The sequence below is a fragment of the Spodoptera frugiperda genome, chromosome 3 (assembly GCF_023101765.2).
Source record: "Spodoptera frugiperda isolate SF20-4 chromosome 3, AGI-APGP_CSIRO_Sfru_2.0, whole genome shotgun sequence".
Lineage (NCBI taxonomy): Eukaryota > Metazoa > Arthropoda > Insecta > Lepidoptera > Noctuidae > Spodoptera > Spodoptera frugiperda.
In genome coordinates, this window is record NC_064214.1 from 5,274,062 (window position 1) to 5,291,891 (window position 17,830).

At 35.0% G+C, this 17,830-nt stretch overlaps 2 protein-coding genes and 2 non-coding genes across 16 annotated transcripts in view; 2 read left to right on the forward strand and 2 right to left on the reverse strand.

Annotated features, from left to right (window-relative positions):
• Window positions 1-2,223, forward strand: part of LOC118273972 (heterogeneous nuclear ribonucleoprotein 27C) — a 37,026-nt gene extending 34,803 nt beyond the window's left edge. For 10 of the 13 annotated variants that reach the window (XM_050706689.1, XM_050706692.1, XM_050706686.1 and 7 more), the window contains 2 exons: window positions 35-116; window positions 605-2,223. In XM_050706689.1, coding sequence (XP_050562646.1) covers window positions 35-116; window positions 605-729 — 207 coding nt within the window. In that variant the 3' untranslated portion in view covers window positions 730-2,223. Of the gene's footprint in view, window positions 1-34; window positions 117-604 lie in introns of those variants that run through there. The other 3 variants (XM_050706710.1, XM_050706707.1, XM_050706717.1) reach the window with 2 other exon arrangements.
• A 157-nt stretch (window positions 2,224-2,380) lies between these two features.
• The window catches only part of LOC118274112 (serine/threonine-protein phosphatase 6 regulatory ankyrin repeat subunit A), a 51,542-nt gene continuing 36,092 nt past the window's right edge, over window positions 2,381-17,830 (reverse strand). Inside the window, exons 6-12 of the mRNA XM_035591488.2 lie at window positions 13,873-14,070; window positions 13,262-13,360; window positions 13,062-13,160; window positions 9,898-10,035; window positions 4,768-4,840; window positions 4,282-4,386; window positions 2,381-4,069 (exon numbers count right to left, since the gene is read on the reverse strand). Coding sequence (XP_035447381.2) covers window positions 4,361-4,386; window positions 4,768-4,840; window positions 9,898-10,035; window positions 13,062-13,160; window positions 13,262-13,360; window positions 13,873-14,070 — 633 coding nt within the window. The 3' untranslated portion in view covers window positions 2,381-4,069; window positions 4,282-4,360. The remainder of the gene's footprint in view (window positions 4,070-4,281; window positions 4,387-4,767; window positions 4,841-9,897; window positions 10,036-13,061; window positions 13,161-13,261; window positions 13,361-13,872; window positions 14,071-17,830) is intronic.
• Window positions 11,024-11,095, reverse strand: Trnac-gca (transfer RNA cysteine (anticodon GCA)). Its single transcript has one exon. It is a non-coding gene; the product is annotated as a tRNA-Cys (tRNA).
• Window positions 12,906-12,977, forward strand: Trnac-gca (transfer RNA cysteine (anticodon GCA)). Its single transcript has one exon. It is a non-coding gene; the product is annotated as a tRNA-Cys (tRNA).

The window sequence follows — 17,830 nt, forward strand, 5'->3', positions numbered from 1 at the left end:
TGTATGCAAGCAACATTAACAGAGTATCCTACAGGTCCCCATGATGTATTGCGGAGGCATGGTGTCGCCACAGCCGTCATTTTGCAATGTGTCCGACATATCTGCGTCTGTCTCAGGTTTTTACCCTTTCCCGTGTCTATCTTCCACTAACTAACTATGTAGTCCTAGTACTCAGGCATGTAGGTACAAGTATAGACATTATTAAGGTGATCATTATTTAAATATTGCAGACACAGTTGAACCCATTAATGTGTAGAAATTATTTATTACTATAATTAGAATTGATATTTGGAGGCATCTGAATCTGGTACAACGTAGGTAATATTAATAAATAGGTGTTGGGATACAAAGGTCGTTATGTGGTCGTTTTAGTACTTTTATTAAGTTATCAGTTGCACGAGATGTCTCAAAATGCTAAAAGATCACAATAAAGCCTCTCTGTCCTAAACCCTATGTTGAATGATAAATCATACTCAACTCTGGTGTGTGGAATATGGTGCGTGGTGCGGTAAGTTCAATTTTATTTTATTAAGCTTGAGAATGTTGCTGTGATACATTACTGACCCGGTTGACTACAACACTAACCGCTACTTTATAACATTAGGTGATGACTATGAATACACGGGGGGCTCGGGAGATGGCTATCAACGGTCATCGAAACGCAGCTACCATGGATCGTCGTCAGGCGGAACTGCATCGGCTTCTTCCTACCATCCCTATCGACGTTAACGAATGAGCTGCGCGGCCTCTTTACAGCTCTGAGTGCCTGGTAACTCGGTTACAACTGTCAATGTTTGTTAGTCTACGCGGCCTTATATTGCATTCCGGTACGATAGTATATCTTATTATTGATAGGTTTATAAAGTTATTTTTCTTGCATAGATAATACAATTGTATGTAAGCGCACTGTCACTAGATGTCATAAGATAGTGCAGACTGATTTAATTTTAACTCACACTTTGGACATAAATAATAACTAAGTGACACGCAGCTGTATAAATGATATAAAGTTAATAAGTTTATGTAATATACAAATTAGGCTAACAAACCACCTCGTGCGAGACTCCGTTTATTAACAAACATTGTCGTACATTTTACTTGTAAAATATTATTATATCTCTTTTTCTACGAACGCAATCATTGAGTTTGTAAATTGTTTTTATTGGAAGCGGTCTATTAGGGACGCCTGTTACTAGATCGATTTAGTTTTTGAGGAATTTACTTTTGACTATAAGCATTTCTTTGACTTGTATTAATGGACATGCATATCACGGTATTAGCGTGAAGTATCGTCATGTCTAACGTCATGGACTTGACGATAACTAGATGATATGAATGATAAGAGACGTCCCTTTTAGAACATTTTCCGAATTATTAAGTTAGTAGATTAGTTTTTTCTTTTGGATATATTTGTGTAGTGTGGGACTGATTGGACGCGTGTGTCGAACCAGCGACCTTTTTTAACTAGAAATTCCAGTTGTAATATCATACGAAGAGTTTAGAACATTTTTACAAAGCAATAGATTCCAAATTGTGATTCTTTAATGTTTTATAGTATGTAACGTGTAACGTATCCATTGGCCTTAGTCTCGGATAAAAGGTAAATAAATTTTAAGAGTATTGTATCTGTCCCGACTTCTATACATTACATGTATCTTCTAACATTTTACTCGACGTATTTAGGCATTCAGCTATAATTTTAAGGAACTAAATAGATATACCACCATTGTAAAAATAGTGACTATTTAAAGAATATCAACAAAAAGTACCTTTTCACTCTAGTTATTAAATTAATCCTAAGGAGGACCACTTTTGTATGAATACATATACCACCGCGGTTATTGTTCGAATGAGCTATCATTTCCTCGTTGTTGCAATATAAAATTGACATATTTTCGTAATATTTACTTTAGATGTTAGTTAGGGTAGTCAACCATATGAAATGGTTATAAAATTATCAGTGACTTCAAAGAAATCATGTTGCTACCTTAATAGGTATTATTGTTTAAGAGGCATTTATGACAAAATTTTGCAAAAATCACTCGAGTATGTATGTATCGCAATGTAATTGTCTTGGATGTTTGAGAAACTTAATTTCTGATGCTGTGATGGAATTTGAAATACCCGCGCCGTTTGGCCTCTGAAATACTTCCAATTGTCGGTACTTTTCTCTCTTAAAACGTGTATGTTCTTAAACTTAAATAAAATTACTATATAATTTAAGTTTTATTTAAATTCTCTGACAAGACTGTCTGTTTCCTCCTTCTGTAACAGTTTAGCTATAAATCTTGATAACTCGATACAGGTATAAATTAATAGACGGTACGTTTTTTATAATAATCTTATTTTTTTATTTTTGAATCAAATTTTTTAAATTACATTTTATAACTCACGTAGGTAGGCCTTGTTAATATTTAAATAATGTACGATTAAAATTTAATGACATTGGGTAAGTACAATGGAAAATAGATCAGAAGTTAAAAATGTATGTAATTAAAATTAATGTTTATAATTATTAACAATGTAATATAAAATAGAAGTTAATGTACATTATTATAATTATTATAAATCGTTTGAAGTTACACCGATGGACAGGTATTACATTAGGTCAGGTGATTTAATATAGAAATTACATCTAGATAATATATCTAATATTAATATTAGGCTCTAAAATTAAGAGGTCATGATACTTTTAGCACAGATGAATTATACATAATTATAGATTAGCAGTTCAATACTCTGGACCATAGATATAATGATAGCCACCTACACATTACACCTAAGTTAATATTTTGGCTTAGATTTTTATATTAAACGTGTTCTTTATAATAAATTAGTATTACGGAAATTCTTATGTAGAGAATCGTCTAAATAAATTGTGTAAATTTAATTTCCACATTATTTTATTAAAGCTTATACTTAGGGTACTTTAATCCTATCACCAATGGACAGACAAATTTTACATAATAATCAATAATTTAATTATAATTTACTATTGAATTTTACATTAACGCTCTCGAAGCGTTCATTTCCTTAATTACAAAAGCGATTTTGGATGTGCACATTATATTCAAATGTTTGGAATATAATCCTACAGATGCATGATTTTTTATAAGTGCCATATGGAGACTTAGTGGCTGGATTAAAATTCACAAGCGGACCGGGTAAGGCACTAGGAAACAAGCGAATATTTACAACGAATGCTAATTGGAATTGACTAAACATTCCTGAAATGGAGATAATTATTTTAGGTACTTATTAGTAGCTTAGAAATATTTCAAAATCATTGTACACATATAGGCCAAATTATTTTTTATAATTTTTGTGATTTGGATTATCACGCAGAATTAGCTATTTGAAGTTTTAACACCAAATAAGTATTACGAATTTATTTACGAACGATCTAAAATTACAAGAATGAATCGTTTACTTATCGAATAAATTGACAATTTTATCGGACACAAAATTATTTAAATGACATATTACAAGTGAGAAGTGGCCACGAGCACCGCAACCAACTGCTGCAATAAGGATCCACATAAAATAGGTCGAGGAGTTTGACTTATTACTTACTATAAAGTTACTACGCTCATATAATATTGTGGTTTAACATGAGCACACATATTTTTGGGATTTTAGAACTAGGTACAATATGAAATAGAGGGCCCACGGGCCAACCAATATATGGATCACCTGATGGTAAAGAGATCAGCGCCGCCTATGGACTCCTGCAAAGTGAGTTGCTGGTCTTTTGGGGATAAGGATATGAGAATTGGAGATTTTGTCTCCAGTAAGCGCAACACCAGAGTGCCTTAGCATAGATTTGATGGACAAAATATGTGGACCTTACAGCAAGTAATTCATTGTCTACGTATAGTAAGTTCATTTGGTAGCGCGGGTATGGGTCGTGTGAGGGCGGCAGTGGTGGCCACGAGAGCCGTATCTCATGGGGCGTTGGCTGAATGACGTCTGGAAGTGCAGTTGACGCAGTCGCAAGGACGTGGGGCTACATCCTCTGGTAGATGCGCGTGCGCAGCGCGGTAGCATAGCTCGCGGTAACGGGCACAACCTGGAATTAACAATTTATTATATATCATTAGATTGCCGTGGCTTTTTTGAGAAATGTTAGGGAGTTCTGCTTGCAAAAAGTTACCTTTATCAACGATGAGGTGTGTAAGTTGAAGCACCTAAGTTCACATAGAAATCACAATGTAAGTATGTAATTACAAGATTCTTGTACCAGTACAAGCCTAGCGTACGAATATAGAAAAGGAAGTATACCTGTAGGTGGTAGTGCAAGCCTCGTGTCTGCTGCGAAGCCCCGTTGCGCCAGCCGGTCGAGCAGAGTGCTAGCCGACCATCACCTCTCACTGTCGTGCTCCACCCCTGTAATTTTGTTCAAGTCTTATTAGCGAACATAACAAGTGCGACAGTCGAGCAAGGAGTTCTGTTTTTGTTACCCGGTCATGGAGTTTACAATTTACTATGCCCATAATGAATTTTCGTAAACTTCGTGCTGTCAGCTGTGTATGGAAAATAGTCAACAGTGGACTGTCATAGAATGTTAATGTAGGTAAAGATATTGATCCAGGTAAGGTAATACCTGGATAATAATGGCACTTAAGTAATACTACTTACTATGGTAATACTTCCTATTATTAGGTACATTAAATGGCTGTTACATTGATGATGCACTTGTCTAATCCTTCAAGGATCGAAAAGCGTAATGTTATGTCATGTACCTAATTACACACATTACATACGTACCTTCACTCGGTGCGGGTGAATGGCCTCTGGATTTGTCATCGGCCCGCGGGGACAGAGAGCCATCAGACTGCTCCTGAAATTGACAAATTAGCTGTAAAGTCAACGTAGATAATGTGTTGTGTTGTGTAGCTTATTACTTAAAAAAGTAATAAGCTTGTGACGGGTAAACCCCAGTCTACATTAGAATGTAGGTAGGTCCTATATTTTATGCCAGCTTCATTGGGACTTGCCCTAGTTCTGGTAATTTCGGTGATAAATTGACATAGATGATTATAAATAAACCCTAGAAATAAAACTACAATAATTTTAATTAATACCTACAAAGCTTTAGTGCCGTACGCTAAATTCGGTCACTAAGGCGTAACAGAGATCGATAAACTCGAAGGGAAATGAAATTATCTCCGACACCACATTGATGATGTTAGCACGAGTACGAACGCAAATGTTGTCGGTGACCGGAGGGCATGATTAGGGTTGACAAATACATAGGTTATATGTTACATAAATATTTGGTGACAGGTTACCCAAACACAAAGTTTCTGGGGATTCACGATTTTTCGGGATCAGAGGTGCGGGTGTATGAGTAACGGTTATGTGTTTATTCCAAATACCTAGGCATTTATTTAGGCTACCTATCGTAAATATTGTTTTTTTAATCCAACTTAACTACTACTATCAGTCAGTTACCGGTGGAAGTTAAACAACTGCCTAAAATCCTTCTGCCGGTACTTGTATTTAGTATAAGTATCATTTAATGCAGTTTCTTCAAAATGTCATACTGTTTAGGTGCAGACTACGAGTTTTCATATAGTTACGGGTAATAAATACCTGTAGTAGGTAAATAATTATACCTATTTAAATGACACGACTGAAACTAATACATTATGAGGACGAGGATGAAACCAAAGTTACACATAGTTCGAGCTTTGGGCCATTTGTCCGTCGAGAACTTTGCAATATGTCACTATGCGCGTCAACTTCAGTTAGAAACTGGTAACAACCCTCGCTCAAGCGCAAATTGAATAATTTTACAGGCGACCCCACTTGAACATCCTTCAAACCTGTGGAGATACACTTAAACCTCATAATGTTATGAAAAGGGGGAGTGGAGGGGAAAGCAAGCACTTTTGAAGAGGGAAGCCACGCGAGCTAGCGTTCAATTAAAAACAGTTTGCCCTGTCTAGATATTCCACGGCCAGGTATAATAAAGGCGCTTGCATGAATGGAAGACAATTGAAGTTTCGAGCAGTTTGGTTGCTAGGTAAGTCCTACATTCTACGATAGTGGGTATTGATTAATACCTCTCTAGGTACGTATTGTACTAATTTGCATTAGGTAAGTCTATCTATCTCATTTCTCTATGTTCAGAATTAAAAAGAGATAAGCGCACATGTAGGCTTCACTGTACCTTTTACAGAATAAAATGGTTTTAGACATACATGAGGTGCAGACAAGGTTTTCCAATCAAGCTAGTCACGTAAGCTTTCAAGAAAATAAATTGAAAAACCGTGTCCAGGATCCATAGCTAGGTATATTCCCGACATATCGTAACAACAACGCATGGAGAAATTGAATCGACTAGGAGAGCAGGAAATTGATATCATGCCAGGAAATTGGCACGCTCACGTGTCGCACGGATGGAAAGCAAAGTTTACAAATTTAAATTCACGATAATTTGTGGGAACACGAACGTGGAGGTAGACCACGGCTAATGGGAATTGGGCTTCAAGCTTGTTTGACGTGCAGAGTACTAGGAAACTAGTTAGGGCTGAAGTTCTAACTAGTTCTAAGTAAACGGCATTTTTATCTAGGTACTTAGGCTTCCTGTATAAACAGTATAGCTGCTATGAATGAATAAGTTTTATATTAAGGTACCTACGCTTTGACCCAAAGTTTCCAAGTACCACGAATTTTCTCCCAACGCAGAATGAAATCAGAAAATATTTCAATGACAATGAAATATATGTATACAACCACTAACAAAATATCTGAAAGTCTCAGAAATATATTCCAATAGCAAACTAAATATTTTTATTACCTACGTCGAGATATTCCTTGGAAAGATCCACCTGTCGCTAGTTTGATAAGAAAACAAGAGATCTTTGTTGTAATATGCTGGGGGCGTCCTGATGGCTGGGGGATATGTTTCTTGAAGATCTTATGATTATATATTGTTCTATATGTTTTACGGGCTATGTATGATGATTATATAGCTCACATATTTACTGTAATAAGGTATTAAATTTTCCGATCTTTATTAACGTCCCTTATATTATTAAATGCCTTAATGGACAGGACAAAAATTACGAAAAGTTCAGAATTTGTTTATAAGAGGCGTCTATTTAGTCTATATTTTTTATATCATGTTGTAATTTGCGATATTGCCGCCATCAGTGCCATGACACATTGGCTATTAACATTCAGGCACGTGTGTTGCCAATAAAATAAAATAGTTTATTTACTGGATTGGACCCCGAAGACATTCCGGCATGATCCTGTTTTTAAGAGATACGTGTGACCTCTTTCGGCCCCTTTTGTCCTCGTTTTCCTGCATTATTTCTTAGTACACTTTCACATTTGGCCGATGTAATGTATTAGTGTTATGAAAACCTACCTAAATAGCGTCTAAGTAAGGGTAACTAGAAACGTCTATCTTGGAAATTACCTTTTTTTGTTGATGGAGGGAAATTTTCAAAAGGCGTCTATCTTTTTGGGGAAAAAACTAGGAAGTGTGGGGATTTTTACCCCACTAGAACACCTAAAGGGGGCACCGGGTATCTTGGAAATGACAATGTGCTTAGTATTCTTATTCCAAGATATCTAATCTCCCATTAACATGAGATTTTCGTAGGATTGTTTTTATATTGTCGTTTATAGAACTAAAGTAGTCCCTAACCTACTTACCTATCTACCTAGTATGACTGACTAGCGTTATCATAGAACAGAATAACCAAATGCTACCATGATTCTTCTAGGCAGATATAAGCGAAAAGGTAATAAAATCTCTGTTTAACCCTCCCGGCAGTTATCGTGCGTCCGTTTCTGTTATCAAATTGTAGTGCTGCGCCTATCGTGGGGAGCGTAACGACATTTTGCATTTTAAAACAATTTGTATCCGAATGTACAAAATTGGGTTACAGATTTTTGCGCATCTGATGAAATTTATAGCTTACTGAAATCAGTGGAAAATCGTATAAAATCGGGCCGCATATGGTACTTATGAGTTATGCATTAAATTATTTATGTACCTATTACAGGCTTGTACCTATTTACTTATTATATGTATAAGAAACGCCCTATACCTAATCACACTAATATTATAAATGTTACAGTTTGTTTATTTGGATGCTGGTCCGTCAATTACGCTAAAATTAGGTACCTATCTATACAGACAGGGTATGAGCTGACTTGAGTGATAATGATCTTTATATTCTATCTTTATTTAATTTAACTAACACGGTTGAAGCCGCGGACAGAAGCTAGTGAGTTCGTATTTACAAAACAAAGGCCCCGTGCTGCTCTGTTTGAACGCGATAATCTGAAATGTTACCTAGTTGTTACAAACTTTGGGGAATTTCCACTACGAAATCAACTTTAACGATTTTCTAGCCTAAAAATAATTCACTACAAAGGTAACAATGAGAATATTAAGATCTAATAAATTATTTAGCATCTTGGATCAACACTAACTAGTTGATCAAAGTTCAGCACAATAGAAACCTGTTTAAATATTACTTTGGATAGTAATACCTACAAAAAAGAACATACCGGCCGAATTGAGAAAAAACATCCTTTTTGGGAAGTCGGTTAAAAAGCATTAGAATTTTGGCAAACTCAGATGGGAGCACCTATAAATTGGGTAAAATATTTGAATTTAGGTGTATAATTATTAGGTACAAATATTTTATATACTCCCATGTCGCAATTAATACGTCCAAATTCCAAATTCCTTTCTCACATTCAATAAATTGGTTTGAATCTTTGCGAAAAGTAAAAAGTTTCCTTTTATTTCTATCGAAAAATCCCGAAAAGCTTCAGGAAAAGAGTATGAAGGAATAACATTGGTTCAGTAAAAACTTTTATGAGTTATGGAAGAGTTTGTTCGTATAAACCACTCTATGTTATATAAACAGAATTTGTTCTATAGACTAACTTTTTGTTCGAAAACAACGAAGTCAGTATGGATTTTTATATTATGCAATTTAATGTTTCTGTTTCCTTAGTAGTTCGTAAAGTTTATTAGGTAAGTATAATAAAGTATGTATATTCACCTATTGTTACCTAAAAGCCGGTAAATGAGCAGATGTATCACCTGATAGTAAGCAATTGCCGCCGCCCATGGACATCCAAAATATTAGAGGCATTTTGGGGGTTAGGAATTAAAGGGTTGTTGGGGAATCGGGGATTGGTAACTGGGCCTCCGGTAATCCCACTCACACAAAAACCACAACGTAAGGAGGTATTGTTTCGCTTCAGTATTCTGTGAGGCCGTGGTATCACTCCATTCGTGCCGAAGCATGGCAATCCCACACTTAAATATATTTCATATGCAAATACAAAACTCTGAAACGAAATCAAATATGTCACTTACACCAACAAATGTAATTAATAATTATAATTATTATTCAGTCCCATCAATTTGTCAGGAAAGATGAATGGATTCCTTAACAAGGGAAGATTATAGTATCTATTTGAATGCGCGTTGGTTATTGTATTGGCAGCTGGGTCAGCAAGAAAGTCCTGAGAAATTGATGATAAAGCTAAGGCAGATCTGTTTCTGATTCTTGATAAGGTCTAGTGGTTGTTGTAGTGTTGTTGTATGTTTGTTACTCTTTCACGCAAAAACTTCTGAATGGGTTTAGATGAAACTTAGGTAACTGTATGAAAATCACATGGACTACTTTTTATATTTAAAAGGTTGCAGTAGACAGTACATTACCCATAGAACGAGTTTGCTTTATGTTGAACGAAAACGAAACGAGAACGCGTTCGGCGTTCTGATTGGCCGGAGCGAATGAACCAACCAATCAGAGCGCCGAACGCACTCTCGTTTCGATTACTTTAAACGTAAAGTAAACTTGTACTAAGGGTACAGATAATATTTTTGATGAAGTAGGTATTGAAACTTGCCTGGTGTGGTATCTCCAAGTTCGCGGTAGCTGTCAGTAGATCCAGGATAGCTGAGAAGGATCCTCTCGCCGCTCTTCGGAACCCCTCAGGAGGAGACTCTGCTGCTCCACCGGCCACGCTCACCGGGGATTGAGACCACTGACCAAATAAGTGGAATTTAATTAAGTGCGTCCAAATAAATAAAATTACCATCCTATGGCCCTTTTTATAAAGGCTCATATGATCTGGTCCATCTAACATGATTGATCGATCTGGTTCATTGGTTGACTGACGGAATGGTTGATTAAGATTACGAAAATAATAATTTTTCAATAATGTTTATTATTGTTAACTACTTAAGTCTTATCTAACTACTAACTGACTGCTCAATTCTCTACAAATAACTCAGTATTTCCTTTTATGTGAGTTACCATCATTCATCTAGACCATGTATCTAGACCTGTAGCCGACCCAATTTAGTACTAAACACCCTCTGATATACCACTGAATAAATTGTAAGCTGAAATAATTAATTAATGTAATCCCAATTACTCAGTTAACAATTCACAGTTGACGTAATTCAAACAAGATATAGAAGCTAATTACTAAATGTTAGTGGTAGACTAATTAATTCACTCATTGTTCATAATTCTGTCTGTACCTACCAAGAAACCTATGATATTTGTTCTATGACTAAAAACTCTGATAATTTCCCTAGGGCTGAACATAATAACTTCGAATGATGAAGTAGCCGATCTATTATGTAAATTAAACAATGGAAATAACAAGCCCAAGTTCTGTTTACAATAACAAATTGTTAAAGTTAACAATAACACGTTTCAATATAACATTCCTTGTTGTCCTAGGGTACCAAGAAACACAAGGAGTTTGTTCAACAAATGGTGATTCCAAATTCAACATAATACTCGTTTATTTATACACAAATTGGTGGGTACTCATGAAATTATTTACACAATGAAATCGTAACTTTGCAAATTACTTTTGTAAGTAGTACTCGTAATTGAATTCAATACTGAATATTAATATGAAAAAAGTCTACAACGAATTAAGGGTATAATTCGTCAAAAAATTTAGTGAACTCCTAATAAAAACTTATATTAAAGTTGTGAAAAAAAAGTATGATATCAGGGGACACCCGGGTTTGAACCGGGGACCTCTCGATCTGCAGTCGAATGCTCTACCACTGAGCTATATCCCCATGAGAGCTAGTTGACAAATAATAAACTTCATAAAATTAATTAACTAATGCTTTATCATTCCCTCTCTTACAATACCAATTTCAATTACATATCAAGTAAATAGGACCTATTACTAATCAATGATGTATGGACCCAAAGTAACAGAATGGATGGACAGACGGATGGAGGAACAAAATAAAGTTTATTATGGGCGAAGTCCACTCAACAGTAGGACGTCTTCAAATTAAATAATAAGAGATAGTGAACAAACTTTTGTTTCCCAAAAACACCATCAAATAAGTAGGAACTTTTGACTACATTCAGACCAGTCGAGTAAATAAAATATTGTGTTGTTATTACTCGGCGTACATAAAATTCGCAATTTGTATTATGCAATAGACGTGAATGTACCAGGAGCACAGAAACGGTACGAAGGTCGAGACGCTTCAATAATTCAGTGGAGTTGAGCCTGCAGCCTGATTCTGTACACGAGTCCCGGTCCGAACATTTACTTTACTTACTTTAGGTAGAAATTCTGAATAGTAAACTCGAACGTTTGCAAAGTAAATGCCTACATATTATATGTTACTTAACATCAAAAATGGTTTCTATGTATTACACACAATTTAGAAATGTGTGAATTTGCCTTAATACTAAAGTCCTTAAATAGAAACATTAAAAGAGCATCACATTGTTAACAAACAAATAAATTAAACCTTTGACTTGGTTACCTGAGCAGACGAATGCGTGCAACGTGTAACGGGTCTGATTCCCGCACGGAGCAACTCTTTGTCTGATCGAAAGATTGTTGTTTCTGTGGTCTAGGTGTCATGTGTATGTAAAATAGTATGTTTGTAAACCCACCCACGACACAGGAGAAAATCCTAGTGTGGGGCAATGTTTAAAAGAAAGATTTAAAGGTTAGGATCTTCAGTGACCTATTTTATAGTGATTTTTCAGATTTATTTAAGTGTCAAATTATAATTGATTTCTAGCCTCTAATTTAAATAGAATCAGGCCCCTACCTTGTTCAAAATCTGCCTGTAAGTCAAAACAAGACCCAACAAAACATTAAACTTCGTTGTTCTGAACGAGTGTCATCAATAATGTATGAAATCCTTCCAATGAAATACATATTACGCGACCATGCAAATTCCATCACCGCATGATCGAATGATATGTAACTCGTTACGATTTATGTTTGCCTGGTACATAAAGCAGGCAGATATGAATATATCAGCAATTATATTATCTGTGACGATGATTTCATTGTTTTAGTTGAATATATTATTGCCAAATAGGGTACCTAAATCCTTAAAACAATAATATAGTTATGCATAATTACGCATTCAGGTTATTACTGTTGTGGTTTGATTCAATTATGAGGGCAATGACATCTACAGTTGAAGATACTTAACTTGAGATCTGATATGTAAGGGCGACAATAAAAATACAGCTACGAAATTAAATTTAAAGGTTACCTACCAAAAAGTATTAAATTAATTAATTACATTTAATTCAAAACCAGTTGTCTCGGCTACAATAAATTATGGTCGGTACAGTGTACAGTAAATGTCGACCGCGGGGCGACCTATACAGAGAATAATTGGCACATAATATGTCCGAAGCATTGTAAATCACAAAGGCAATATGTAGGCAGCATTGTGTAGTGATTGAGTCATCATTGTTAGAACAGCGATAAAATTACTGTTATCAGTGGGCGTACAAAATGGCTTTATCAACTTGCTTTCTATAAATATTAATGTATGACGTCACGAGCTTAACGAAGATAACATAATGGAATCTTCTATTTAGCATATGTTGTCACGTGGGGATATAGCTCAGTGGTAGAGCATTCGACTGCAGATCGAGAGGTCCCCGGTTCAAACCCGGGTGTCCCCTTACGAAATACAATTTTTATAATTTTTTGCTACAAATTTTACGTATTTTTTATGTTTAAGTCAAGGTATTTTGCTATTGGTTTACCTGGTCTGTTAGTGCAGGATCTGCTCCATGTGCAAGGAGTAATTCCACGATATCCGTAGCATCGGCTGCGCAAGCTGCGTGCAGTGCTGACGACCCAACCTAGTTGAGAAAAAGAAAATTGAGATTTTTAAACACCATTTGAGTGCTTCTGCTTTATGCTATCCTGGTAGTTTCTTAGTTTTTGAGCAGCGTTTACTCACATTGTTTTGCATATGAACGTTTGCACCAAATGCCAACAAGTGTTCAGCAATACCTCGACAGCCTTGTGCACAAGCCATTTGCAACGCAGTTACTCCATTCTGAAAATAAATTAGTAAATAAAAATATGCTTTAATAACAAGCAATACGAACCAATGTTAAGCACCATTCGCCCCACGAAACCACAAAACAACATTATTCCAGTTTTGTGCCTCCCAACAGGTAATGAGCTCGCAATGTTTTATTCATACACTTTTATATTTCTCTTTCGGTAATTGCAAGGTCCTGTGATGGCGTGAAAGATAAATAAATTCCAATGATTTCGCGAATATTTTGTTTAGTTTCAAGTTTATTTGCTTGGTTAGAAAACAATCTTACAACTTGACATACAAGGTAATCAAGGCATAACAAAAAATTGAGGACGCATATACTACTTACTGAAAAAAAAAACTGATTTAGATATTAATTAAGAGCCAACCTGTCTGTTTATTATTTAACTCACAACAAGAACTTTTCCCACAATTAATAAACAACATGGTTAACATTTTATTCGTTTTGTCCACACACATACGCAAAAACATACGATCGGAGTACTAGGGTATCATAAACTCACGTTGTCTACAGCATCCACATGACATTCGGCCTCAAGTAGCACTCTCACGAGTTCAGTATGTCGATGTACGGCCGCCAGGTGCAGAGGTGTTCGACCTGAGTTGTCTCGCGCCTCTTTGGAGGCACCTTTGGATATTAGGAACGCAGCAGTCGAGGAGTGTCCACCTTCGCAAGCCACATGCAGTGCTGTGCGGCCTACCTGTGGATGAGGTTACAGTTACAAATTGAACAATAGACCGTACTAACCATTACAAAAAAAAAAACCAAAAAAATAAACAAAAACATAAAATATAAACCATTACAACGGTTTTGTGGGGCTTAGTATATTATAATGTAATTTATATGGAAAAGGAATAAATAAATAAATAATAAATAACACATTACCTATCTTGAAATATCATGATGAATTAATTTATTTAATCAGCATTTTGATTTTATTATAAAATCTTTGAGTAAGAGTAAGAGACAATACCATTAAATTCCAAATCAGGAACAATTCATCCTTTGTATTAGGATTATCTTGAGGAAGACAACGGAATGTATCTAATTAAGCGCCTGCCAGTAATACCACTGCACAGTGCTAACTGTGTACTATGTTCATAATAGACACTCGATACAAGTCCTTGATGAAGCACAGATAGCTAAAGGTATTGTGATAGAATTATAGCCGAGAGACCTGTAAAGAATAGATGGTTAAGTGGATTGTTTACTCTATTTATGATAAGTTTAAAGTCCTTATTTTTATGCCTGTAAAATGTGCAAAATAAAATACTGGTTCACTCAACACGCATCAAACATTTTAAAGTGCTTTTTGGTGTGAAATAAGTAGGTAACATTTATATTTTAAAGGACATTACAAACAGATTGTGTCATGATGTTATCATTATCTTGTAATAAACGTTACATAATTGCCTTTTTATGTTAATCTCTAACATTATTTTATCAAGTTGATAATCATTACTTTGTACCACTCATGTGAAATCTGATAAAATGTCACATTGGTGCTCTGTATCAAATATCAAAGCTTCAGAGTTGATATGTGGAATTTGTAGGACCAACAACAATGTTTGTTTGTTCGTCGATTTTGCTCGCTAAGTGCCTGTCTCGGGCTTCAAACGTCGAGTGGGGACAGCCGACCGTAATTGTGGGTACTAGGGTGACATAGCTTATTGAAGTGTTCTGTCTGTTTCGGCGCCAATTTCAATGTTGATTTTATCCTACGTTGTTTGGTTTCGCGCTTTGATTTCGTCTAACAGGCTAATACTACATCGTCATGTTTGCCTGGTTCATTGGATTCTACTTAGTTCTAATCAAGGTTAGATTTAGGATTATTTATTTGACAAAACTCGCTTTTATAGATTAGATATTGTTATGTCATAAGGTGTTTTGCACATTATGTTCTGAAACCTGCTGTTTATGACCATAGCCTTAAAGATTTAATACTCAGTTGCCAAAGCAAATATAATAAAACGATTTTATTTTATCAATCCTTTTTCGGAAAGGTTACTTTGGGACAAAGAAAGTGCAAGTAGCCAAACAGAAGAAAATCAGGCAATCTGAGATTACCGCATATAACTTATAGTATGATCTGAATACAATAAACACTAGAAACATAAGCACACCACTAAAAACATAAATACTTACCTTGAATGGAACAATGCCTATTATGGATGTTACTAAACAGAGATCGGTTCGGTAAACAAAAAACAAAGTAGACAGGCAACATTTTCCTACATTTTCGGTTCTACCGAGTAAATATCGATTCCATCTTGTATTAATAAACATCTCGGGTCGGCAATCGACTCGATTGTAACAAAACGTCCATTGAGGGAGGATTGTAGTTTAATGTACACGTTTAGTATTTTTCTTTTCCGAAACTCCGCTCATTCCGATGATTAAGCGATCGTGGGATGGATATTTTTAATTATTTTGATTGCTGAGCCTACCTTTCTTTCTACGGGTAAAAGTATCTAAAGATTTTTATTTATTGTTACACAACTACGAGCTCTCAAATTCGATACTTTGTAACGTCATGTTATTTATCTATTAAAACTGATGGGATAATGATAAAGAAATAATAAAGAAAATGTAATTAAGTGAGAATACAAAAATATATGGACATAAAAACTAAACTATAAGCGTAAAAATTCAAAAGAAAACGGAGCTAGGTAGGTATGTAAATGTATTATCGAAATATACATATACGATTCGGAGAATTATTTATTCGTCCCGGATAGTTACTAGGCATTCATAATTAAAACAGCAATCATTTCTAATAAAGTCGTGGCTCTCATTTGTCGTCGAATATAGCAGTCCGTTTCCGAGAATTATGAGGAAATATCATTGCATGTGAAATTGCGAATAGGTTTCTGTAGTCTTATTTTAGAGCTGAAAATCTCATTAGTGTATGCTCAGGGAACACTTTATAACTGACATACTATACTGACTATACTTATAATACATAGTAACTAGTATGTATTATTCAATAAAAAAAATATATTTTATCAGTTTCTCCATAGCGATTTTTTGTGAACTCATCTTCAATTAACCATTAATAAAATTATTTAATGTTTTTTGACTACACAGCAACGAAAAGAAAATGTACATAACTCATACAGAATCTGCACTCTCATAGATAAAGCAAAGGTTTTTTCAAAACAGAATATTTGAGTCGCAAAACATAGTGCGTTTGTTACTCATATACCAGGCTTTCATGTGTCATCAGGCGGTATAATTAGAACCTACATTGTGGTACAAATTGGGATAACGTTTTCATCAACATTGGTATAAGCTTAGTTAACTAGATCAACGATGAAACTGGACCTAGTTATCTGGATGAACGCAATCAGAAGGTTCTATTTGATTGATTACTCAAGCGTAGATACACTAATTTGGTGACAGATTGAACAGACAACATAATATTATGTAACAAGAAAATATTGAGTACCAGCCGAGCTATCGACGTCAGCTTACGACATGAAGAGCCATAAACAGTTGTTTCGAATAAATAAATATGGTTCTACACTTGGGAGCAAAGAAACGGGCCCACTAGCGTTTTTCATTTCTTGATTAATATTTTCTGTTACAAATACTGTCTTAGCTGGTAACGTATCAAAGGTAGGTAATTTAATTACCTTTAAAATGAGAGTAGATATTTTGTTGTAAAACGAATTTATTTTTTAAAGTTATAGAGGGTTCTTTAAATTTAAAAAAGAAAACGCTAGTGGTTTCGTTTCTTTGCTCTCAAGTGTATTTTATTTGTTAGGTGCTTTTGTTTTGCTCCCCATTTACCTATATGGGAAGCATAACGAAATTAGCGAAAATTAGGGTGGACTACTCCTACTAGGAATGCATAAGGCGTAATGTATGTTACTAACATACGTTATGCCATACTAAGTGTAGAATAAAAACTAAAAATCTGTACGACACCAAAACAAAAATATAGATATTTCAATTAATATGAAATCAAAAAACAATTTTCAAATTCATTTCCACGTGATTGTATTATTAAAGTGTCATTTAGTTAAAAGCATTTTTGACATCTGCCGATGATGACCATTGGTTTAATTAACAAATCAATACAGTAGAGCCTCGATAATCCGAACTACCAAAAAATTACCCCTGTTCGGACTCACGGAGCGTTCGGATTATAATATGTACTATAGAAATAAATAATACAGTATAGAAAAAAATTTAGTTATATTTTGATATAAATATATTTATTGAGGTTTAGTAAAATACACATTTAAACCACATTTTACACAAGTTACTTATTAATAAGTGAAAAGTGCTTCTTCGAGATCGGGATTTTTTGGCAATTTAAGCGTTTTTCTCAAACCTGGGCCTTTCTCGGTTTGAGCTACAAACGACCGTATCTTCTGTTCTTTTTTCTTTAAATCAGTAATTGTCGATTTTCCAACACCATACTTAAGGGAATGAGAAGTTCCAGACACTCCATC